The sequence below is a fragment of the Melozone crissalis genome, unplaced genomic scaffold (assembly GCF_028551555.1).
Source record: "Melozone crissalis strain CALT ecotype California unplaced genomic scaffold, PUWL_Pcris_2 ptg000029l_1, whole genome shotgun sequence".
Classification (NCBI taxonomy): domain Eukaryota; kingdom Metazoa; phylum Chordata; class Aves; order Passeriformes; family Passerellidae; genus Melozone; species Melozone crissalis.
In genome coordinates this window covers 13,994,317-14,018,154 of record NW_026535807.1, presented here as the reverse complement: position 1 = coordinate 14,018,154, position 23,838 = coordinate 13,994,317, and the positions used below count along the sequence as shown (strand labels likewise).

The 23,838-nt window shown below is 42.5% G+C and overlaps 1 protein-coding gene across 1 annotated transcript in view; it reads left to right on the top strand.

Moving 5' to 3' along the window:
* USP4 (ubiquitin specific peptidase 4) overlaps positions 1–23,838 on the top strand; it is a 31,919-nt gene continuing 8,081 nt past the window's right edge. Inside the window, exons 1-13 of the mRNA XM_054280792.1 lie at positions 1–107; positions 230–387; positions 644–774; positions 4,272–4,398; positions 5,936–6,081; positions 6,265–6,326; positions 11,529–11,672; positions 12,312–12,429; positions 13,594–13,767; positions 14,379–14,537; positions 15,362–15,586; positions 17,092–17,175; positions 17,544–17,638. Of these exons, the coding sequence (XP_054136767.1) occupies positions 1–107; positions 230–387; positions 644–774; positions 4,272–4,398; positions 5,936–6,081; positions 6,265–6,326; positions 11,529–11,672; positions 12,312–12,429; positions 13,594–13,767; positions 14,379–14,537; positions 15,362–15,586; positions 17,092–17,175; positions 17,544–17,638 (1,730 nt within the window). The remainder of the gene's footprint in view (positions 108–229; positions 388–643; positions 775–4,271; positions 4,399–5,935; positions 6,082–6,264; positions 6,327–11,528; positions 11,673–12,311; positions 12,430–13,593; positions 13,768–14,378; positions 14,538–15,361; positions 15,587–17,091; positions 17,176–17,543; positions 17,639–23,838) is intronic.

The window sequence follows — 23,838 nt, the reverse complement described above, 5'->3', positions numbered from 1 at the left end:
ATGGCGGCGGCCGCGGCCGGCGGGGAACGGACCCGGCCGGACCCGGCGGAGCAGCGGGCCGAGCTGGGGCCGCTCCTGGCCACAGCCCTCCGGCCCGGCGAGTCCTGGTGAGCACACCCGCGCCTCCCCTCCCTCCCCGTCCCCCTCCCCTGCGGGCGGCGGGGCCTGCGGGCCGGGCCGCGCCGCGCCGCCGCTGAGGGGCCGCGCCGGGCGGTGCCGTGTGTTGCAGGTACCTGGTGGAGAGCCGGTGGTTCAAGCAATGGAAGAAGTACGTGGGCTTCGACAGCTGGGACATGTTCGGCGCCGGCGATCCCAACCTCTTCCCGGGCCCCGTCGACAACGCGGGCCTGTTCCCGGGGCCCATCGACAACTCGGGCCTGTTCGGCGGTGAGTGCCGCGGGCAGCGGGGCCGCGGCTCGGGCCGGGGCCGGGGCTCGGCCGGGAACTTCCCCGCGCCGCTTTCGCTTTCGGAGCCGGGCGCTGCAGGGGCCGCGCGGCCGCTCCGCCCTGGCCGTGAGGGGACCGGCCGGGCTCTGCCCCCCGGAGCGCCGCTGTTCCTCCGTGTCCTGGCACTACGTGTGTGCCTCTGGAGAGGAAAAGGCGCTGATTGATGCCCTGCTCTCTGCCGTCTGTCTCCTTTTAGATCCGCAAACTCAAAGTTTGAAAGAACACCTCATTGATGAGCTGGATTACGTGCTGGTGCCCACCGAAGCCTGGAACAAACTAGTAGCGTGGTACGGCTGTATAGACGGACAGCAGCCTATTGTGAGGAAAGTAAGTATGGCTGAATCGACTTCTCCTCGTCCTGGTTTCATTTTTTGATCTCCATCAAACGTAAACGGTTTATTTTGCCATATGCCAGCTAAGACAGCATTCTCAGTAGCTCTTTGGAGATAATAACTTGATGTCTTTTTGCCTTGTCTAAAAGAACAGCTTGCCTGTATTTCAGCCAAAATGCCTGAATGTTTAGGGGTTCTGAGTTGATGGTTTATCTGGAACAAGAACCCTGAACCTTATTCAGGTTATGATTCTTTGGACTAGTACAGTGCTTTTATATTGCATAGAGTAGTCTGTACTTTGTGGATCAGTGTAAGTTGTTGGTCAAACTGGTTTTGTCTTCCAAGACAGAATGAATCTTTTAGTACAGATGGATCAGGGGCTTCTTCTGGAGTGTAAGGTGATTTTTATTTTCTCTTCCAAAATTCTGTGTTTCTAAAATCTTTCTAAAGAGATGGATATATGGTTTTGTTCTGTAAGTCATATTTTTGGTTGACAATTGCAGTCAGCATTCTGAATACATAACATACATAACCTGTTGTGTAAGGTGAAATTGGCAAGTGTTTGTTTTCATTTTGTTTGGGTTTTTTTTTTTTTGGTTGGTTGGTTGGTTTTTTTTTGGAAAGTGTATAGGTAAAAGGATTTTTGTTTTTATTTTAGTTTTAGCCAGTTGTTCTGACTAAATTGAGCAATGCCAGTGTGTGGGGCTCATTAAGAAACTAATCACTACACCAAGTGTTGATATAATGTATGGAATTAACAGCACTTATGTTTAAGCAGCACTGTGTTGTAAGTAAGGGTTACTTCAGGTGTGCAAGACCTAGCAAAGTGTGGCACCAGCAGGGAAGTAAGATCAGGAAGTGCTCGAACGTTGTCATTCAGTGTGGGCTAGAAATTGCAGGTAGTAAGAAATTCTGATGTCTTAGGAGTGGTGAGTTAACCCAGGATCACCTGGGTTACTTCAGGTTCACTCAGCTGAGCAGGCAGAACTCCCATGGAAGCAAGAAGCAGGAGAGGAGAAAATAATTACAGCATGTAAAGGAGATGTGGTTTTAGAGCAACATGTAACGTCTTGAGGAATTGTGAGTCTGTGCTGACAGGGAGAACTGGTGCTGTCAGTGATCAGTGCCTCTCCAAGTGAGGGAGCTTTCCTTCCTGAGCTGGCTGATTGCTGTCACAAAGCCCTTTTTTTGTGGCACACTCCCTTTTCTGAAAAAAATTGAAATTTGACGAGAGATTTGGGAGGTGTTGGGGAAACACTTGGCCTTAACTGCATGAGCCTTCTTTTGTTGTGGTATCTGATGCTGCTTTCAGTGGTGCAGTAACCAAGGGGGTAGAGCTCAGAGCTTGTGCTGGTTTACAGACCTGACATGCCAGGTTTTTCTGGGTCTAGTTAAGAGTAAATTTTTCAAGTTTTGAATTGCTATGAAACTGTCAGTCTCTGTTGTTAACCTGATAACTGAAAGGGGTTTTTATATTTAAGAAAATGCTAAAATATAGCAGAATAGTAGGTTTGTGGGATGTAAGAGCATCTTACAAAAATCCAGTGGGTCAGTGAGACACAGAAGCTGCCCTGCTGCACCTGAGTAGGATGTGGGCAGGATCTGGTTACAGTATTCCCCAGATTGCATTAAAAGTCAAGCAGTTAAACTTGTCCTTGAGTGCCTTAAGACTTTTCCTAAAGATGGATCAACTGTAATTCATACATAAAAACATCCATAAAAGTAGGATCTGGGAAGTGATTTTCAGGCATCTTCATGGTTTTAAAAGATACTTCTTCCATCTCTGTGTTTGATGATCAGAGCCAAGTACAGGAGGATTAGACTTGATTTATTTGTGGTTCAGTTTCTTTTGATAGTCTCAAACCATGTTTTTGGGCAGTCATCTCTGGAGTCCTGTGGGAAGGTTTATTAATGTGCTTCCTCAGCAGCTGGGTTGTGCTGAGATTGCTGGGCAGTGGCATGACATGAGCTGTCCTTTGGCAGAGAACAAGGAAGCTGCTCAGATGCAGTTTAAAAGACATCTGCAGGTGATTAGAGACTCCATTCCTCCATCCTGATGGACACAATGATCTGATCAGGAACTTCTTGGAAAGAGTTCTTTTCTTTTCTGTATATGGTTCTTATTTGTTTCTAACTACAGAATGCTGGAGAACAGGAAGTCACGTTTAGTGACATTTATTCTGAAAAATAAATGGAAACTTTTGACTTGGTTTCTTTTCTTTCCTGAAAACAAGTCTGCTCTGCTTGTCAAGAAGCTGTTTAAACAGGGAGTTTTACTTTCTGTTGTAACAGCAAAGTACTGAAGATCTTTTCAAATGTGTTTGTTAATTATTTACCTTTAAAGCACCTTGCATATCTAGTACAACCTTCTAAAAGCAGCAATCCTCAGAAATGGAAGCATAATTTAGTAGAATTGTCACTATAAGTCTAGGTCTTAATTCTTTGTTTCTTTCCAAAGCTGGGTAGTTTTTTCTGTAATATGTTAGGTGTAGATCATACCAAGTTTGGTGTCACAGGAATAGAATGGAATATTTCAGTTGGAAGGGACTTAATCATCTGGTCCAACTGCTTGACCAATTCAGGTCTGACTGAAAGTTAAAGCAAATTAAGGGCATTGTCCAAATGCCTCTCACTGTTACTTTTAAAAATTAGACCAGTTTTTTTAATGAAATATGTTCCCATTTTCAGAGGCTTTGTAGCTGCCAAGCACTCTGGAGAGAATTGAGGTGTGGGGTTTTCTTTTTTTTCTTACTCTTCCTATTACATTGCAGTTGTCTCATAACTGGCCTGTGAAATGTGCTTTTCTTTTCTGGCATAATGTGTTCTATGATCTGTAGGTGAAGAATGGTGTCCAGTTTTATGGAATTTATTTAAAAAATATGCTGGAAGCTAGTGGCATGAGTAAATGTACCTATTGGAATATTGTGTCAAATGCAAAGTTGATTTGAAAGATACTCTGAAATTAAGCAGTGGCATCCAAACAACTTCAGAGGTACTTTTCTGTTCTTGCTAGGAGAGAGTATTGAGGCAGGTTCTGTGTACTGTGCAGAAAAATAATGAATGCTTTGGTTTGCTCTCTTCTGGTAGAAGAGATTTTGCTCCAGTGTTCCAGCTTGGTTTAATTGTTTTATAAAACTTAACCAAATACTAGAGTCAAAAGGTAATTGTCTTCTAGAATGCTTTGTGTTATCAAGTATTTCTCATGAGTGGTTAGCTGACACTGCTAGTTCAGCTGTGATATGGACCTCTGGAACTTTGCCCTGTGGAAGGAAAGCACTGGGATTTCCCATTTTAAAAACCAAACAAAACCTCCTAAACAAGCTGGTGACTGAATGTGGGAGCAATCAGTGTTCAGTTTATGGCTTGACTCTCAACTCTCCACAAGGCTCACAGCATTTACAGCTGTGTGCTCAGTGCTGCAGCTCTGTGTTGCCTTGCTCCAGAGGAGTGCTCAGTGCTGCAGCTCTGTGTTGCCTTGCTCCCTGTGTGCAGGTGGTGGAGTATGGGCTCTTTGTGAAGCACTACAAGGTCGAGGTTTATCTCCTGGAGCTGAAGCTGTGTGAGAGCAGCGATCCCGACAATGTCATCAGCTGCCACTTCAGCAAGGCAGATACTGTTGGTAAGTAGCTCTCTGATAGGTGAAGCTGTGCTCTGAGGCTGTCTCAGGAGATAATCTCTGGCCTCCAGAACCTCCAGACTGGAGCAAATCTGACTTTTCTCTCTCTCTCATTGCTATATTTTTCACATGTTAAAATGCTGAATGTCAGCTGTCCTGTATGTACAGTACTAAACTGAAGAAAGCATCTGTTGTGGTGTGACACTGGCCAAAATGCCAGGCACCCTCAAAAACTGCTCACTCACCCTCCCCAGCCACAGCTGGGCAGAGGAGAGAAGAAAATTAACAAAGGGTTGATGAGATAAGGACTGAGAGAAAAGACTGCAAGGGCAAAACAGGCACGACTTAGAGGTATACAGTTTATTACTAACAGAATCACAGGAGGATAATGAGAAGTAAAAATAAGCCCTTAAAAACACCTTTTCTTCCCCCAGCCCCTCCCTCCTTCCCACCAACAGGCCATGGGGATTTGGTGAGTTTATCATCTGAGGTTTTCTTCTGCTGCTCCAGGAGAGGAACCCTTCCCCTGTGGGGCTGTGGGATCCCTCCCACGGGTGACAGTTCTCCTTGTACTGCTCTGGTGTGGGTCCAATCTCATGAGCAGCAATCCTCCCAACACTGCTGCAACGTGAGCCCCTCCCACGGGCACACAGCCCTCCCAAAACTGCTGTGATGGGGGTCTCTCTTCCCACGGGGTGGAGCCCTCCAAGGACAGGCTGCTCCAGCCTGGAAGCTGGGCCCTTTCTCTCCACTGGGGCTTCTGCTGGATCACAGCCTCCTGCAGGCACGGTGGGTGGATCTCTGCATCCCCCCTGGGTCTCCATGGGCTGCAGGGGCTCAGCTGCTTCACCCTGCTCTCACTGCAGCCTGCAGAGGCTCTGGCACCTGCAGCACCTCCTCCCCCTCCTGTGCCACTGACCTTGGTGTCTCCATGTTGTTTCCCTCACATGTTCTCACCTCCTCCACTTCTCTGACTAGGAAATAACTTTGTGCAGTTTATTTTGGTTTTCTTCTTAAATATGTAATCACAGATGTTACCACCCTCTCTGAGTGGCCCATGCTTGGCCAGCAGCATGTCCTTGTTCAGAGCCATCAGGGATTGTTCTGCTGGACATGCTGGGAGCTTCCAGCAGCTCCTCACAGGAGCCACCTCTGTGGCCTCTCCCACTACCAAAGTGCAGGGCCATGCAAAACCAGCTCAGCATCTTTATGGGCAACTTGACAGTGGTAACTGAAAACTTGAACCTGTGTTTTCAGATGAAGAGAAGTTGGCCTTTGGGCAGAAAGTTCTCAGAGTGTTCTGCATGTTACTGGTTTGAGGGCTTTTGGGCAAATACGTGACTAAAACCATAAGTTTTTCATTTTTTCAGACTTAATATTTGACAAACTATATGAGCAATTATAACTTCCAGAATATGTTTTCTGCTTGAAGGATCTTGAAGGACAAGCGATGTACCTCCTTGCTGAATGAGTGTCATAGTGTTTCTCCTAAAGCACTCATGTTTTAGGAATTTTGGTGTTTTTACTTTCTCCTGAACAGCTACCATCGAGAAAGAAATGAGAAAACTATTCAATATCCCAGCTGAGAAGGAAACCAGGCTATGGAACAGATACATGAGTAACACTTATGAGCAGCTCAGCAAGCTGGATAGCACAGTGCAAGATGCAGGGCTCTATCAGGGTCAGGTAAGGGGCATAACTTTTTCTCTCTCTTTTTTTTTTTTGTTAATGTAGTGCTTTTGCTGATGTGTATATTTTTTCACTTGCTTTTATGTACTTTGAGCAAACATTGACAATGGGATTTGCTAATGCTTTTGCAAAATGTGTAACAGACTTGCAGTTACCTTTATTACCTGCACTCTCTTTCAGGTTGTTTTAATAGAAGTGAAAAATGAAGATGGCACGTGGCCTGGACAGCATTGCCTGGCAAAGTAAGCAAGCATGTTCTAAAGGTTTCTGTTATTTTGTGCAGCTTGTTTGCTAGGCTTTAGTGACCACATGTTCTCTCTGAAAGCCTGGTTATCACTGGCTGTTGTGGCTTCCTTTGTTTTGGTTATTTTGAAGGAGAGAAAATCTCAAATATAAATATTCTTCAATGGTTCTACTGCTGGTTTCTTTTCTTAGCAAGAGAGTGTTTTAAAGCCTGTTTCAAACAGGTTGTATAAGGATTAAATAGCTTAGGGTTTCTATAGTGCTTAGGAGGCAAAAGTGCTATTTGTGTTGAGCTAGTGTGCTTAAAAAGCTACCTCTGCACAGTGAAATAAATAATCTGTCATTTGCTGTTGTAGAACAGAAAGGATCTTGGAGTGTATTCCCAAACTTGCCAGTAGTGAATGCTCAGAGTTCTGGTAGTTCCCCCTTAAAAAGGGTATAGAAATAGGTGACTAACACCCCTCCCACAAAAGACAATTACAGAAGCCTGTAAAAGTGACCCAGATTCCCTCAGTGCTCTCTGATTTAGAGAAGAGCTGGGTAATTGCAGGGCTTGGTGAAATATGATGTGTATAGAGTGAATGGTGTGGAATGGAAGTTGCAATGATAAGGAACTGCTCATATCAAGTCCTGCTACAGAAAGTAGAATTTGATGACTTCCCCTGTCTGATGCCTGCTTGGTGCCTTTCCAGGGGCCATCTGACTTGATATTGATAAATAAAATGCTTTTCTGTACAATCAGTTCACTTACAGAGCCTGATGCCAAGTGAGCTCATTTGAAATCAGGATACACTAGTGTTAAACTTGAAGAGTTGATTAGATAGGTCAGTGAAACCTCTTCTGAAACAGTACTTTGAGAGCTCATACTGTGGAAATTAATCAGGAGAACGCCCTGAATGGGATTACAATGAACTTTCTATAGGATTGCCATGTGAAAAGCAACTAAACATTCATATCATGCACCTTGGGAGAGACAGCTGTTCAAGACCAATCACAACCTTTTGTTTCTACAGGAAACAAAGCTAAAAAGGAGCTGTGTAGCATTCTCAGGCCTCAGAGTAGTCCTTTGTCAGCAGCTAGTTTGATATGTAAAGGCTTTGATTTAACCTCTAGTGATAGATAAATGAAAGTGGGTATTGGTATGTAGATTATTATTTTCTAATGACATAAAAATATTTACTGATTATAGCATGAAACTTGTGAAATTGACTTGATACTGATAATGGTGGCTGAAAGAAGTGTATTAAGTAATACAAGGATTTATATGTTCTTTTGTACTTTGTCTTATGCTTTGTCCTATCTCAGGCAAGATTTTGCCTCAGTGTTCTATTTCTCAGCTCCAGAAAATACATGGGGAAATTAATATTTGGAGATTTTTTTTTTTTCTGGGCTGCACCAGTTTATTACTGAAAGCTTATGAGGGAATTTTTCCTGAATTTAGAGTTTTGATGACATCAACCAAACAGAATGCAGAGCTCCCTGCTGTTGATAGAGAATTGGAGAGCACCTGCATCACTGCCCAAGTGCCAAGAGAGGTTCTGGCAAGCTGGGAGTTCATATCCTCCCCACTCAGAGGGTGGGTGCACAGTGACCATGGGCTGGGTGGTTCTGTGCCATCAGGATTTTTCCCCACCATTTGCTGCTTGGCAGAGGCACTGGCCCCCTAGCAGAGGAAATAGCTTTTCCACAGGTTTGGCAGCTGTGGAAATTGTTTCCCCAGCCATCAATCTGGCTGACATTTTACAGGAAAAATGCTCTTAAACTCCACTGCAGTCCCTGGGTGGTATATTCAGCCTGTGCTTGGCCACTGCTGTTAGTTTGCTGCTCTCTAAAGAACAAAATACTTTCTTCTTACTGTAGTTTGAAACTGCTTTTACTTCTAGACAAAGTTTCAGAAGAGGGAATGGATTTTACTTATTCTAGGAATTTCAAAATTAGAGGCATACTTTGTTTCTGAAGGGAGATTATGTCGATGACTCTGTGGAATTTAGTACTCTTCAATTGTTACTTACAGGACTCCCAAAATAAAGTCCTGAACTAGCAGAATTCCATTTCAGCCCTAGCACACTTTTTTTTCCCCTGCCTTTTTTTTTTTCATCCTGGATATAATTTTCTTAGTGAAGGCAAACAAGAAGTTGTGTTAGTTCTTGAAAATAACACCTTTTCCACCAGGGATTGTGCTTGAAAACTGAAGTGAAGTTGTATTTAGTGTCTGCCTGGTAGCTGTATTTCTCCCTTTTCAATATGCAGCAGTAAAATACCTTTTGGTTCTTTGGTTGGAGCTAGAATTTTCCTGCTGTTTCCTCTTCCAGCTCCTCTGTTTACTCATGGCACTGTGTGCTGGCACTGTGTGATTTCAGAGGACCCCTTCAGCACTGGGCTAAATATTTTGTGTGCAGATCTTTATTCCCTGACTTTGAAGTGCTTGAGTTTGCAGCAGATGCCAGGCTTGCAGAGGAGCCCTGAGGATGTAACATAAGTTCTGGAGGCTTTTGCATGTAAGAACTTTCTAAATGAGCATCCATTCCCGCCTCTGCTTTGTCCATTGAACAAAATCCCAGCTAATCTGGCTCTGACAAAAACTTTTTGTCACAAAATTACTATTTTATTATTGGTTGTGTAAAGGAGGACTGGCTTTGCTGCTCTGAAGGTGGCCTCAGCTGAATTGAAACACTTTTTCTATCTGTGCCTTTCAGCCACTTGAAAGCCTTTTACAAAGTTTTTCAAGTTGTTTAGTTTAGGAGTTTTTTTACCATATGGACTCAGAGTAATTTGATTTTATCCTCTTTGTCCTGTAAGTCTCCAGATTTCTCCTCACTTGCCATTTGTGTGAGTTTTTGACAGGTTTTGTAGCAAGACAAAGCAGCTGTTTTTACCTGCAGATGGGGACACAGTGTGCTTCAGTGTTGTGAAGATGAAGTTGGGTTTCAGTGGTAACCCAGATCATAAATTTCAAAGATGAAATAACTTTGTTCTCTTACTTCAGAGCAAGGTCTTGGGGCCTCCATTTCTGAGGGAGCAGAAGTCACATCCTGTGAGAGAGATGGCAATAGAGGGGGCAGATGCCTTTCACCAGTCAAAGTCTGCATGTTCCACAGAAACCCCTTTTGTGGCATTGGGGATAAATATTTGGCATCCAGGTTGTCTGTTTTCACTGTGTGTGAGTGAGGCAGTCCTTGAGAGCTTGCAGGACTCTGGGGTCATTAACAATGGCTTTCCAGGCTTCAAGTGGGAAGCTTTCAGAGAAAAATGTTTTTCTTTGCTTCTCTCTGTGCCCTTCACCTGCAATCAATGGCTGCCTTTGTGAGCATCTTGTGAAGTGAGGGGAAGCAGCTGTCCTTAGGAAATCCTTTCTTCAGTAGTTACACACAAATGAGTAATTTCTAAAATGTAGGAGTATGTAGAATTCTTTATCTTCTCAAATACATTTGATTTCTGTTCTTTTATTCTCACATGGAAAGCTCTTAACCTCTCTTGTTGTTTTACTACTTACATGAACCTTCCCAATTTTCTAGCTGGAACTCGCTCAAGATCCTGTATGACTTTGTAGGTAGCACCTTGTGAAAAGACTCTTGACTTGTGTCTTACCTTTGCTTTCCGATCTGTTTTTTATCTTCCTTTGTAATTCTTAGCTTTTTCTTTGTTTGTGTAGGATGCTGTTGAAGTACTTGGAACTCTTTAGTTGCCATGTGACTCTTGATGAAACACTGTCTCTGTGCTTCTGTTGGAAACTTTGCAATCCCTTAGGAGGTTGTCCTCATTTTCCTTTTTCACCAGTAGATTTTCTTCTTATGATTTTCTGAGTTTCTCTCTCAGGGAGGTCAAATGTGTGAAGCAGAGATGCTTAGTTCTCAAGTCTACTATTTTCTGGATTGCTCCCCTTTGCTTCTAGATAATTCACTACTTCAGACTTTTAAAATGTGTCCTTAATGGATTTACATGCTGTTGTTACCTCAACTGTTTTATTCTTGAGCCTTGAAACCCACACATATGAACATGAGTCTGATAATTGTTGTGTAGTCTAGACCTTCCGCTTTCCCATTGATTTTACTTTGGTGTCCAGGTAATCTTGAAGTTCCACCTCCAGCATGGAACAACAGAGTGTTGTGTATTGTCCCAGACATGGTTCTCTCAGTTATTCTGCTAGATCTCATTCTTTCCAGGATGCTTTCCTGTATACTTTCTTGTTGTGCTGGCTGGTGAGTTTTTTAGCATGCTTCAGGCTTTGACTGTGTTTGGGGTGTTCCAGTTTCATCTGGAAGCTCCTCCTGTAACTTGTTTACTTCTGTATTTATTTTACTGCTATTATATTTCAAAACTGTTGAGGCTGTCCAGCTGTTCTGCCTTGTCATGGCCTTTATGGCTTGTTCATTGTTCTATAGTTTTTTTCCCACTGAGGTTTTCCAGAACAATTTTTTTAGTGCCATCTGAGCTATGAATATACATTTTTAGTTTGTATCATTTGAAAACAAAGCCACAATAAAAAAGAATAAATTCACAAGCTGAAGTTTGAGAGCCCTATCCTCTGCTGGCTTCCTGCTCTGGTTTGGGGCTAGTAGCAACTGTTGTGTGGCTGTTGGTGTCCTGCACCTTTTTACTTTTGGTTTTGTGTGTTTATTTGGGCAGAGATGGAGAGATTAGACCAGTCAACTCTTACTATAGAGAAATTAATTAATGTCAAAATTAGTACTGTCTTGTGGTTTTGCCTTTTTTTTATGGAACTGTCGATGACAGGACACTTGAATTTTAGTGCCTTGTTGGTTATCTTCTTCCTGATGAATGTTGTGTTTGAATTGATGGTCTGAGTTTCAGGTAGGGAAGGACTGACCTGGTCACTTTCTAATGCAGGTAGAGTGTTCTGTGGTCTTCTGATTTGGGAGGTTTTGCTTGCTTATTTCAAGGTGGTTTACTCATAAAATTAAATCTCTGCTTCCCTCTCACTCACACTGAATTGCTACTTATTTCTGTCTGGGACCCAGATTTGCCTTTAAGCAATAATTGTTGCTCCTACTTCTGGTACCTTTTTCCTGATGTTTCTGTTCCAGACAATTGTCTGGAAATGTGATCAAACAGATTAAAGCAGTAAATTCTGTGTGGGGTAACTAACTATAGCTCAGCAAGTCCTTGGAGTTTTGTGGGAGGTGGGGCTGGGGATAAAGAAAGTAGTAGCACTGTTTCTGCTTCTTTTTCCTTTCTCCCAGATCAAGCACTGCAACTAGCAGAAACTTTACTACCTCTTCAAAATCATCAGCAAGTTCTTATTCCTCAGTGTCTGCCACTTCTGTCATTACTAACGGTGATAGCAGTAACTCCTATGGACTCAACAGCTCCCACCTGGGCAGGGGGTAAGAGCAGGAATTGTTCTTTTTGTTTTGTCACCCTTCATGTGAGTGATCCCATGCATCCTTGCCTGTATAGAAAAGGAGTGTGATGGTGCCCTAGAGGACTTGTACTACTCTTGTGTACCTGTTTATCAGACTTGGCTTGTTGAAACCACTGCCTTCTGCTGTTCCTTGCTGACTTGTAAAAGTAGTGCATGTTCCAGAGCTTACTAACTGCCAGAGCATTGCCTGTTTTTTGTGGTGACTCAGAGCATGAGGGAAGGGATTATGTTCTTTTGTCTGTCTGCCATTGTGGTAGAAGCCTTCCAGGTACAGATCATAATTCTCTTATTATTCCTTAAAGTGCATTATCTAGACTCTTGCTGTGTTAGGGTAGTGTGCTATTTACTTACAGACAGAGGGAAATGAATGTGTTATGAGCCATAAATAAATAATAGACTTTGTAAGGATTAATGTTTCCAAAGTTAGCATGTACATTTTTTTCCTGGTATTCAGCATTAGCCCCTATGAGGTAGCACAAACAGGTAGCCTGATTAAAAAAATTGAGTAAAAGTTTTCTGACTTGTATTTGATGTGACTTTTAAATAGTGGTGAGACTCGACAAACTCATTGTGGAGTTCACTGTATTGTCTTTTCTTGCAGAGGTTCTGGGTTTGGCTGTAACTCTTACAACTGCAGGGACAGTGCTTCCCTCTCACAGCCTGGACTCTGTGGACTCAGTAACCTTGGAAACACCTGCTTCATGAATTCTGCATTACAGGTAGGAATTAGAAAGAGCCCTCATTAGAATTAAATAAAAGATCAGTCTCATAATATTGTGGATTAAAATCTGTGAAAAGAAAAGAATATTTAATGTAATTCCATGGGGAGACTACACCTCAAAAATAAACAGACCAAAAAATCATGTTTAGTTTGGCTTATATTTAGCTCATTAGTACTGTAAAACAGATGACAGTGTTGGGGACTGAATCTGAAACATGTGGCATTTGAAATGGCCAGGGGAAGTTGTATTGAGCAGGTGCCTGACTGTAACACAAGGTCCCAGTGCTGTGCCCTGCCAAAAATGTCTGATGAGGAGGATGTTTTGGCTTGTGTGGGCTGCACAAGTGACATGAGCAGCTCACTGTGTGCAGTTCTGGGCCTGTGTAAAGATTCTTGAAAAATGAAGAGCATGAAAAGGCACAGGAAAGGTTCAGGTTCATTGTGCAAGTTGTTAAGGTTGAAACAGTGATGCAAAGCTAATAATTATTTCTTTGCTTTTGAACTTAATTTCCTAGGATTATTTTGTTCATTTTAAAGAATGCAAAAACTTGCTGGAGTAGTTTTTTGCTAAGAAGTTCAAACAAAATATGAGACAAATTGTATGAATTTTGATTTAAGGAATGGGCAAACTTCTAGTGTGATACTAATGCTGTGAAATTACTTCAGTCACTCTGTGATGGCTTTGAAATCTGGAACAGGTCTTAAAATAACTAATGCATTATGCACATGGTATTCAGGACACCACAATAAACTTGGGCTGCCCTGCTTTTTGTTCAACATGACTTTATTTTCAGTTGTGTCATGGTATCCTTAAGCTACTCTTGTTTTCTTGGACTTAGCTGAGAGACAACTTTAAAATTTTTCAATCCAAGTGACTTAAATCAAATGTACTTCAATCTTAGTTTGTCATGCAAACTAGTCATGTTAAGGACCAATTACTTTCTTTCTTGTATTTACCATTATGCTTTAATTTTCTAGGTATCAGTCTTTCAAATGCAGATTTCTGCCTTAATTTTTTCTTTGTTTTACTAAACAAGCTTTTGAGTCTCACCAGTTTTGTTAACTTGGTGCATGTTCTGATATGAAAGTTGGTTTTGTTGTTTCATTGTCACGCAAATCTCTTGTCCCATGCAGTAAAATAATTTTCTTAATCTTTTCTCAGTGCCTGAGCAATACTCCTCCTCTGACTGACTACTTCCTGGAAGATAGATATGAAGCTGAAATAAATCAGAACAACCCCCTGGGGATGAGGGGAGAAATAGCAGAGGCCTATGCAGATCTCATTAAACAGATGTGGTCTGGGAGGCAGTCCCACGTGGCCCCACGGATGTTCAAAGTAAGTGTGTCCTGTTCCTGTAGCACAGCTCTGGACAGCAGAAACAGTGAAAGCTAACATGCCTGCACATATTTTGATGTTATGAAGGCAGTAAGGACAGAATTGCTCCAGTGTTTCATGGTTTGTGAATGCTTTCTGGGGTACAGGGAGGAACTTGTCAGTGGGCAGTGTCCTTCCTCAGGGTTTGCTACTGCTCTTTAATGTTACTTAGTAAATGACCTCCCAGCCTGAGGGCTGTTTACAGATGAATCAGAATGGTCTTTGCTGCAAGACTAAGCAAGGTCGTATGAATTGCCAGCTGTGAACTTTGGTCAGTGAGAAAAGGTGTGCAAGTTACAAATCTAAGCATTTAAATTATGAAGTGAACATCAAAACACATCCCCTTGTCTATAACTTTGTTTATTGGTGTAATGTTCTCATTGCTTCAGTGTGAAGAGCTGCTTTCTGCTGAAATACTGAAAGTAGCTGGGGAAATGGTTCTGGCACCTTTCTCTGCATTAGCATCCAGTTCACCGTGGCCTGCTGCCAGCAGAAGGTGGTGCTGAGCTGAGCTCTGCCAAAAGCACAGCCTGAGTGTTCTGTGTCCCCTCACTGTTGCCTTGGTGTTTCAGACACAGGTTGGCCGATTTGCTCCTCAGTTCTCAGGATACCAGCAGCAGGACTCCCAGGAGCTCTTGGCTTTTCTGCTGGATGGCTTGCATGAGGATTTGAACAGAGTGAAGAAGAAACCCTACTTGGAGCTGAAGGATGCCAATGGCAGACCTGATTCGGTACAGTGTCCTTTGCTTAAGGATTCCCAGGGCATTTAGTTGGGTTCTGGGACACTTCCTGGCCTTCCTTCTGCTCATAAGCCACACAAACATCCTTCCCACAGAGCAGTGTCCTTGGCACAGCACAGACTTGTCATGCCTTGTTGCTCTCTACCTAAACAGAGAAAAGAAATGATCTTAGGAGGTTTACCTGATAGAGGCCAAATAAGTTTCTTGTTTTCAGTTTTCTTCCTGAGACTAAAAGTCTCATGCTAAGAGCAGCCTCTGATTGCCCTGAATTGACAAATGCCAGATGCCCTTTGGTAAGGAGTTTATAAGTTGTCTTGTGAAGGTCTTCAGGGAATTGTAATTTGTCTCCTTTTAGCCTGTCTTTGTGAAACATGGCCATCATTTTCCAAGACAAAAAAACTCTGCTTTTTTTCTTGAAAGCTGTAACTGCAGTTGCCTTTCCAAAGCAACAGGCAGTGCTCCATTCCTTCTGGAGAGTGGAGCAAACCTGCTTGTCCTGAAGAGCAGCATGTGACCCTGTCACTGTCCCCTCAGCTCTGTTCATGCTTCTGGCATTGTGTGCACCAAGGAGTACCTGATCAAACTCAGCTAGAACAGATAGATTAAATTTTACTTATTGCTAGGCATTAATTTTACTGAGAAGAAATCCCAGTGTGTTGTGCTTTATCTACACATACTGGTAGAGCCCCTTCCCTCTGAAATTGACCTATCAGTATCAATTTCCCAAGTTTTCTTTGATCCTGGTGCTCAACCCACTGTAGAAATCTTTGCAAGAAATAACTTCTAATATATTATTTTAAAAATTCTTTTTATAGGAGGTGGCAAAAGAGGCATGGGAGAACCATAGGCTGAGGAATGATTCCATCATTGTGGATATTTTTCATGGTCTTTTCAAGTCTACCCTTGTTTGTCCCAAATGCTCTAAAGTTTCTGTGACCTTTGATCCCTTCTGTTACTTAACTCTGCCCCTGCCCTTGAGGAGGGACCGGCTGATGGAAGTGACCCTGGTGTTTGCAGACCCACAGCGCAGACCTGTCCAGGTGAGGCATGCTGAAGACACACATTTCTTTCAAGTCATCTGAGTTCTATTAGATTTTAAAATTGAGACTCTTAAAGTAATCTGAAGGATATTGATGTCCACCTTTGAGTGACGTAGTATGGGTTTTGTGATAAAAAATCTGGGGTGTGAAATCAAGTGACTTTATAAAATCTTGGCTTATGAAACTAAAGGTCATGGTCAGCTGGAAGTGGTTTTCTGTGGTGAGATGACCTGTGTGATGTGCTGCTCCCTGAAAGCAGCAATGTGCTTACAAAATGCAAAGATGCGACTTATATTGTGCCCTGGGGTGCACAGCCTGTCAGAGGGGGGGACTGTCCTCTGCTCTGCACTGGGGCAGCCTCACCTCAAATGCTGGGGGCAGTTTAGGTCATCGCAATACAAAAAAGACACAAATCATTAGAGACTGTCCAAAGAGAGCCATGAGGATGGTGAAGGGGCTGGAGGGGAAGCCTTATGATATCACAGGTTTCAGAGGAGACTGAGGGGAGAAACCTTGTGGTCTTCAGCATCCTCACAGAGGGAAGTGAAAGACAGGTTCCCTGTTCACTTTTGAGACCAGTGACAGGACCCAAGGGAAGGGCCTGAAGCTGAGTCAGGGAGGGTTTAGGCTGGATACCAGGAGAAGGTTTTTCACCCAGAGGGTGGTTGAGCCCTGGAACACTTCCCCAGGGGAGTGGTCACAGCACCAAGCCTGTCAGAGTTCAAAGAATGTTGGGACAATGCTCTCAGGCTCATGGTGGGATTGTTGGGGTGTCCTGTGCAGGGTCAGGAGTTGGGCTTTCATGGTCTTTGTGGGTCCCTTCCAATTCAGCATATTCTATGGTTCTGTGATTGTAAATGGGTAAGGCTGCTGAATTTCAAACAGAATTGAAAAATAGCTCCTCTTGGGGAAATAAAAAAAGAAAAATGACATTTACTTTTTCAGCCTCCTCAATAGACTTGCTTTAAATTTGCCCCCACTTTATTTTCAAATGGATACACACATCTCTAAAGTAGCCTTGTGCTTGCCACATGTCACAGAAGCACAGGCTGGGCACCGAAGGAGAGGGAGTGGATGTCCTTGATGCCGTTCTGGAGGAGCTGATTGGCAGCATTTCCATGTCTGTCAAGATTTTTGCCTTGACCTTCAGCAGCATTGAAGAGAATGGCTCTAAGATGTTTTTTATCACAGAAAAAACCAGCAATTTTATGTTTTAAGCAAGCTGCTGTGTCTGGTGATTATGTTTTTTCCTGAGTTTTACTGCTGCTGAGCCTGATCACAGCAGAAGGCTGTTCATGGCTTTCATTCCCTCCAAATCCCTGCTTTGTGTAAGGCAAAGCTGAGATCCAGAAGACCTTCAAGTGTGTGGCTGTGACCTTAACTTCAGCAGAACTCCTGTAAATTAAAGATTTAAGAGTTTTAAGATTTTATTTCCATTTTCTTGCTCTCTGCCTTGTACGGGTTTCTTTTGCCCAGTGTAAATATAACATTATTTTTGTTTCTAGTACCGAGTTGTGGTGCCAATGATGGGGGCCATCTCAGATCTGTGTGAAGCACTTTCCAAACTTTCTGGTGTTCCTGCAGAAAATGTAAGGATAAATGGAGACAGTAATGTTGATAAATGTGTATTCTTCTTGAAGCATTTTGGTGGCCTAGCTTTTATATGGGTGATAAGCTGAACTTAAGGGGTTAGTGACAAAACTGTAACAAATTAAAATGCTGTTCTTTGCTTGAAGATTAAAAAGATGCATGAAATAGTCTATATTTATTCTGATAATTCCATTGCAGTAGAGAGGTTTAAGAGAAGGGACAGAAAAGCAAAGTGCAGCTGATGTTGGTATGCTGACAATTGTGATAGAAAATTGGAATAAACTGTAACTTGAATTTAAAGGTAGTTTGCCAAAATTTATGTAAGTTTTTACTATAATCACTTTGCAAATCTCACTTGCTGTCCTAGATGGTGGTGACAGACGTGTATAATCACAGATTCCACAAAATCTTCCAAATGGATGAAGGTTTAAATCATATCATGCCAAAAGACGACATCTTTGTGTGAGTAAACTGGGAAAATGCCACATGTGAAGAATATTGCAAAACATTTCCTTTGATTTTAGGGTCTAAAACCCAGTTCCTGTCCCCTCACAAGACCTAACCCTTCTTGTAGACCTTTTGCATGGCTCAGCAGCACTGCTCCTACCAGCAGGTCAACATCTGCAGTGTTCAGCTGGTATTCTTCTAACACAGGAGGACATGGCCCTGGGATCACAGTAAACTTTCGGTCTGGTCTGTGTTATGCAGTTTAGAACTTCCTACAAGCCTCTTTAGGACATAATTACATCTGGATTACAGTTTTGCTCTTACTGACATTTTTACTTTTTCTCAAGGTTGTTGTTCTTATGTTTTCCAAATCAGCCAAAAGCTTTGCACCATTAGTAGGATAGTACAAAGTCTCAGTTGTTGCACTCTGCCTTTCCAAAATCCATCCTTGTTGTTAGAACACCCTGACTGGGGATTTTTATGGGCTCTTGACTGGTACTGAACACTGTATCTAAACTGTTGCTGTGAGGGCAAAGCTGAGGATTTGGTCCTGCTTGATGTTCTACATGTGTGTGGTGAGTGAGATATTTTCATTCACCTCTGAAATCTGGTGAGGAGAGCAGAAGGTGATCCTCTATTGCAGCTGAAATAGGAGAACGTTCCAGTGCAAGAATATTGCTGCCATGGAATTGTTGGGTGTGTGTGGAGACCTGCACTGACATCCTGTGGTGCTTTGTGAACCTTTCAGGGGGTGGGATGCTGTGACACCCTGGTGCTCTTCTGTCACGGTGTCTGTTGTGACCTTATTGCTGAGATGTAATGAAGGAGTTCTGTAAAAGTTGTTGTCTTCATCTGGGTGACCAGTTGGGATCTCTGGGAATGAAGTTTGGCTTCTATGAAATCTGTTTGTAGAGTGTTAGTTTGTAAGTCTGTCTGTCTCTGCAGCAAGTAAAACACTTTAAAAACAAGAAGCATGATATTACAGTAGTAATTGCAAAAAAATCTCTGCTTTCATACAGGCATAACATGTTGTAAATCCTTTCCCAGAAAGTAACTGTGTGTCTGAATCAGGTCTGGTGTGGGGCAAGCATTGGCTGAACTGCAGCTCCAAGTGTATTTTGCTTTGCAATTGCCTCTTCCTTTTATGTGCAGGGTAACTGTAAATGAGGTGCTGCTGTGAGTCACAGTGAGTGAACTGACCTGGGTTAAAAATAACCTTCTGAGGAAGAGGAGAGGTAGCAGGAGGAAGTTTTGCAAATCCTGTTTTTCCATGTACGCCCTCCAAGATCTTTTCAGCGCTAGGAGGCAAGAGCAAGAAGCCAGGCACCAGGGCAAGAATTAGGAAAAAGCTGTTCATAGGAAGTCCTTTTAATGGGTAATGCTGCCAGGAAAAAGATATGTAAAGTAATGTTCTACTACAGCTAAAAACCAACATTCTTTTATTGAAAGAAGTCTTGTTTAAAAAAATGAGCAGAGAAACACTTGTTCATAAAGAGGAAAGTTTTTAAAAGGCAATTGCATAATTACTTCTAGTGTGGGCAATCTACCTGCCTTGCCTGGTTATAAAAGGTCTGCTGTTAGGTGTTCAAAGATCATTCAATAAATGGTTACAGTAGTGTGAAGGTTCTTGACTTCCACTTTGTTTCCATCTATTATTTTTTTTGTCCTGCCAGCTTCAAAGCCTGTTTTCCATTAGGGGATGTACTTTTAGTTGTGGATGTACCTCTCTGCCTTCTGTTTCTTGCAGAAAAGATGGTTTTACAGTTAAAGAGGAACTTGTCAAGTGCTGCTCAAGCTGTTGTGTTTGTGCCAGAAGTTACAGGCAATGCCTTGGCAGATCAGGTTTCTGCCTCCTGCAGGTGCTGTGTAATGTGTGCCTGGGGAATGTGGTGTGTGGTGCTTTGTTCAGATTGCTGCTGCCAATAGCTTCAGGAGTTTCTGATATCTCAGCAACTTCTTAGATTACTGGCAAATACCTCACTGTTTATTAAAAAGAGGAATAAAAATACTTCAAAAAAAAAGGTCTTTCAAAACCTTCCACCTTTAAAGAACAAACTTGTTTCTGCTTGAAATGTTGAGAAACATTTTATTTCCCCAGAGTCAATGAAGAAGAGTTTCTCACTAAAATGAATTTTTTTCTTCTTAAATTGAGGCAAATTCTTGCCTCAAGGAAAAGACTTGCTGCTTGTGACTTGAAGGATGCTCTGTATGCCTGCACAGTCCATGAAATGCTCAGCTGGGAAAAGATCTCCTGTACTGGTGATGGAGCTGTGGGGTGTGTAATGGTTACACAGAGTGATGCATCTCTCTGCTGTTCCTGGAAGAAAACTGGCTTTGTATCACTTAGTGAAGGGGAACAGATGCCTTTTATTAGAAAGTACAGCAGTGTAGGGTTTTACAATCACGGTATTTTCACCCAGAAATCACAGTTGAAATAAATAACTTAAGAAAGACTCAATAAAACCATGCTAACTCATCAAACATTTGTGTGCACTACATTTATACTGGATATTACCACAAAAGAAACTCTTAAGAACACTTTCTAGAGTGTCGGGCTAAAAAGATAGCAATTGCTTTTTAAGAAAGGAAGAATTCTTCTGGAAGCTTCTTGCCTACCATGTTTTGAAAACTTAAATTTTTCCTGAGATTTGTATGAATCACTTAATGGCCTTGTATGGTAAGACTAAAACATACCAGCTTTGAGTCTAGGAAGATAGAAGTTACAGAACAGATGGGTTTTCAATAGCATTATTTATTTATAAATCAAATAGGGAAGCTGCATCATTTCAGGGTGTTGGGCTCAGTGCAGTAAAGCCAAGTGAGAGCTGTGTCAGCTATCAGGTGTGAAAAACAAACTGGAAAGGGATTATCTGGTAGTCCTGGCACCTTTTGCAGGGTGTGTTCTTATACACTAAATGTTAATGTAGGTGTGCTGCAAGTTGACATATAATGGAGCCTGGGATATGACTGAGTTCTGTCTTTTAATTTTTTTTTATTCAAGTAAAAGGTGTTTTCTAAAATCAAAGTATCTCTTGTATTTAAATGATACTCACTTCATGATACTTGCTGTCTCATGTGCTTGAACTCTTTCCTAACTCATGTTTAATTGATCCTATTCCTTTTATATACACATCATGTGCTCTTATTTCCCAGTAAGGTTCAGTAGCAAGACTTCCCTGTGGGAAAACTGTAATGTGTATATCTTGCTCCTTGTTTTAAGTAGTTGCAGTTAAATGCTAAGTTTCTTTCACTGGTTAGAAAACAAAGGGAAAAACTATCCAAAACAGAGTTAAATCAGTACAGCATATTCAGAAACAGATATTTCTCATGTGTATTTCCCCAAAACTTGTGTGCATTTCCCAAACTTAGATTTTGAAATTACACATGGCTCAGTGGGTTCTATTGATTTTTGAGGTCTTTTTCTGAAGGATTTTGTTGCCTGGTCTTTGAATTGGGGTAGGCTCACAGGCCTTTTCTTTTGTTCTTCCTGATTCCTTGCACACTGAGTGAATTCTGAGAGAAGTTGTGATAAACTGAAGGCCACACCCTTTCATTTAAATAACTTTTTTAAAGATGTAACAGTTTCCTCACCTGAGAAGCACTCCTCCCTTCCACTGGCAGAAGCAACCCAAGGTTGTTTTAGTAACCATCTGTGCTTATTTGCTGGACTCTGAGAATCCAGAGAATGGTAGGGCAGTACAGAGCCCTGGGGCTGAGTTCATGAGCAGCTGCCATCCAGTTGTTCCTGTGTTCCTTGTTCTCATTATTCCCCTCTAAACATGACCTTGCTCAGATCTCCCACCTGTGATCGCCTTTGTGGCTGTCTCCTGCAACAGAAATCAGTTGTGTCAGTGGTTCTGAAGCTGTAGGATGTGCTTGTAGCTTAAACTGGCAGTTCTTGCCTTCTGTACATTTCTTATCATCATATTAAGTTGTTTCAGGATTGAAAAATTTAATTATGAATGTCAGTCTCTTTCAGTGTTTTTGCAGGCTTGCTTTGCTGAGAGCAGTAGCCAGGCCTGCCTGGGACAACAATACCCCTGTGGTTTGCCAGACCTCTTACTGTATTGTGCACTGGCCAGCTGGCAACACACATCTCAATTCAGAATTCAAAAACTCCTAATACTGCAGGAGATTTGTGCTCCAGCACAGCTGTGACTTAAAAAAACTAAAGTCAGTACTTTTGTACTGGTGTCTTGCTTTTGACACCAATGTCTGTTAAGTCTCAGCTTTTCATTTGGGCCTCTGTTGGTTTGCAACTGAGCAGATCATGGATTTCCCTGAAATGCTTGGGTTGGAAATGTCAGGGAGCAGGAGCTCTCACAACACATTGCAGCAGGAATAGAGCAGCTGGGATGGGCTTTGGCTTTTCTGAGCATTTGCTTGACAGAGGACATGGCCTGCAGAATAAGTATTGTAGTCCAGACTGTTGGTGAAATTTGGGAAATGTGCTGGATGTGGGATGTGTGGATATTGAGCTGCCACCTTTTATGGGATATTTCAGTGGCAGGAAGAACTGTGGGGTTTTTTTCTGGTTTCCACCCTAGGGTTATGAGGGAAGGCACATTCAGTTTTTGCAGGGCACCTTGGACATCTTGAGATGTGCATTGTGAATTTTAATGTGCCACTAAAGTGGTTGGGAATACTGAATCTGAGGGACTGAGGAAGGGGGCAAGAATTGGACTCCATTTGGAACTTAAGCTGAATGGATTGCAGTTTGGAAAATGAAGATGTGCCCTGGCTGTCTAAGATATGTTTTTCCTCTGAGCTGCTCAGTTTCTGGTTCATCAGTTCTTCTTGTTTATTATCTTACCTGTTGAGCTCTCTGATAGCAAAACCTCAAAAAGAAGAAATGCAAATACACACTGGTTGATATTTAGGTGACTTCAAGTAACTTTGAAATGCATTCCAAAATTTACCTGGCACCTTTTACACAAGAGGACAAAACTGTACATTTTCTTCTCCACTGAGAGGGAAGGAGGATTTGGAAGTTCTCCAAGCCTGTTCTTTCACAAGGCTTTGCACTCATCTCTTTCTCATCTTGACAGGTTTGGAACTGTCAGGTAGACCTGGAGCAAGTTGTGTTAATATTTATCAGAGAAGAGCTGAGATGCAGAAGTAGAGAGGGTTGCTAGAAGCCTTGAAACAAGATCACTGATCCACCATGCAGGGGCAGTGCAGCCAGAGAATGGTGGGAGTATCCCACTTGTCACAGCTGGAAATGGTTCTCTCCAAGCATGTTGTTCTGTGGAAGGACAGGGAGGTTTGTGGCAAATGATCTGAAATCTCTCCTGTAAAGGTGGTCTGCAAATCAATTTGATGCCAGTAGTTCAGTGTTTGTGCTGAATGCTCTCATTGCCCAGGCTAAGCAGAGCACAGCATTCAGCACACAACCCAAACACTTGCTGTTTCTTTTCCCCAGGTCCTGGGAAGCCCAGCCCCCCTAGGACCTCCGGCTCCCGCTCCAATGTAACCCCTCACATGCACCTGCTGGTGCTGTCCCACCACCAGGGATCCTGCTGGAGCTTGGAGCCGGCCTACAAGGGCTCAGGTAAGTCCCACATGGAAACAAACTCCACAGCCCATTGCAGGGGCATTGCTCTTAGTGTTTCTTCTTAGTTCTGAGGAACTAAGAAGAAAAATGTTCTGATGGATCAACTAGATACCCCTGTTCTCTTAGCCTGGCTCACGGGGCATATTACAGAACATGTATTGTTTATGTTGATAAAAGTTCCACAAATTGATTTGCAGGTCACCTTTAACCTTTAAAAGTGTGCATATTTGAATAGGATCTATTCAGTTTGCCATACATGCCATGTTTTCTGCCTTCTCTTACAACATGCTGTGTATTACATTCAGATAAGTTCATGGTCTTGAACAAACATCACTGGCTGCAGAGATGTCAGGTTTGTTAGTGTGACTGAGCCTACAGCAATTACTGAGCTGAGTAAGTGAGGTCAGCAGACCAGCAGGTCCAGTAGTTTTATCCAAGACATTTGAGATCTTGTAGCAGACTGATCTGTGAAGTTTGTTCACACTTATTAAAACTGGGCTGTTCTTGTTTGAAATGAGGGTTTGTGTCCTTTCCTAAATGAACTTGTATTTATTTAAGCCAAGTATAAACCTCCTGTGTGAATTCCTCATCATTTTTACTCTTGTTCCTCTGAAAGACTGGGAAAATCTTTTGACCAGGTTCTATGGTGCAAACTGTCCAT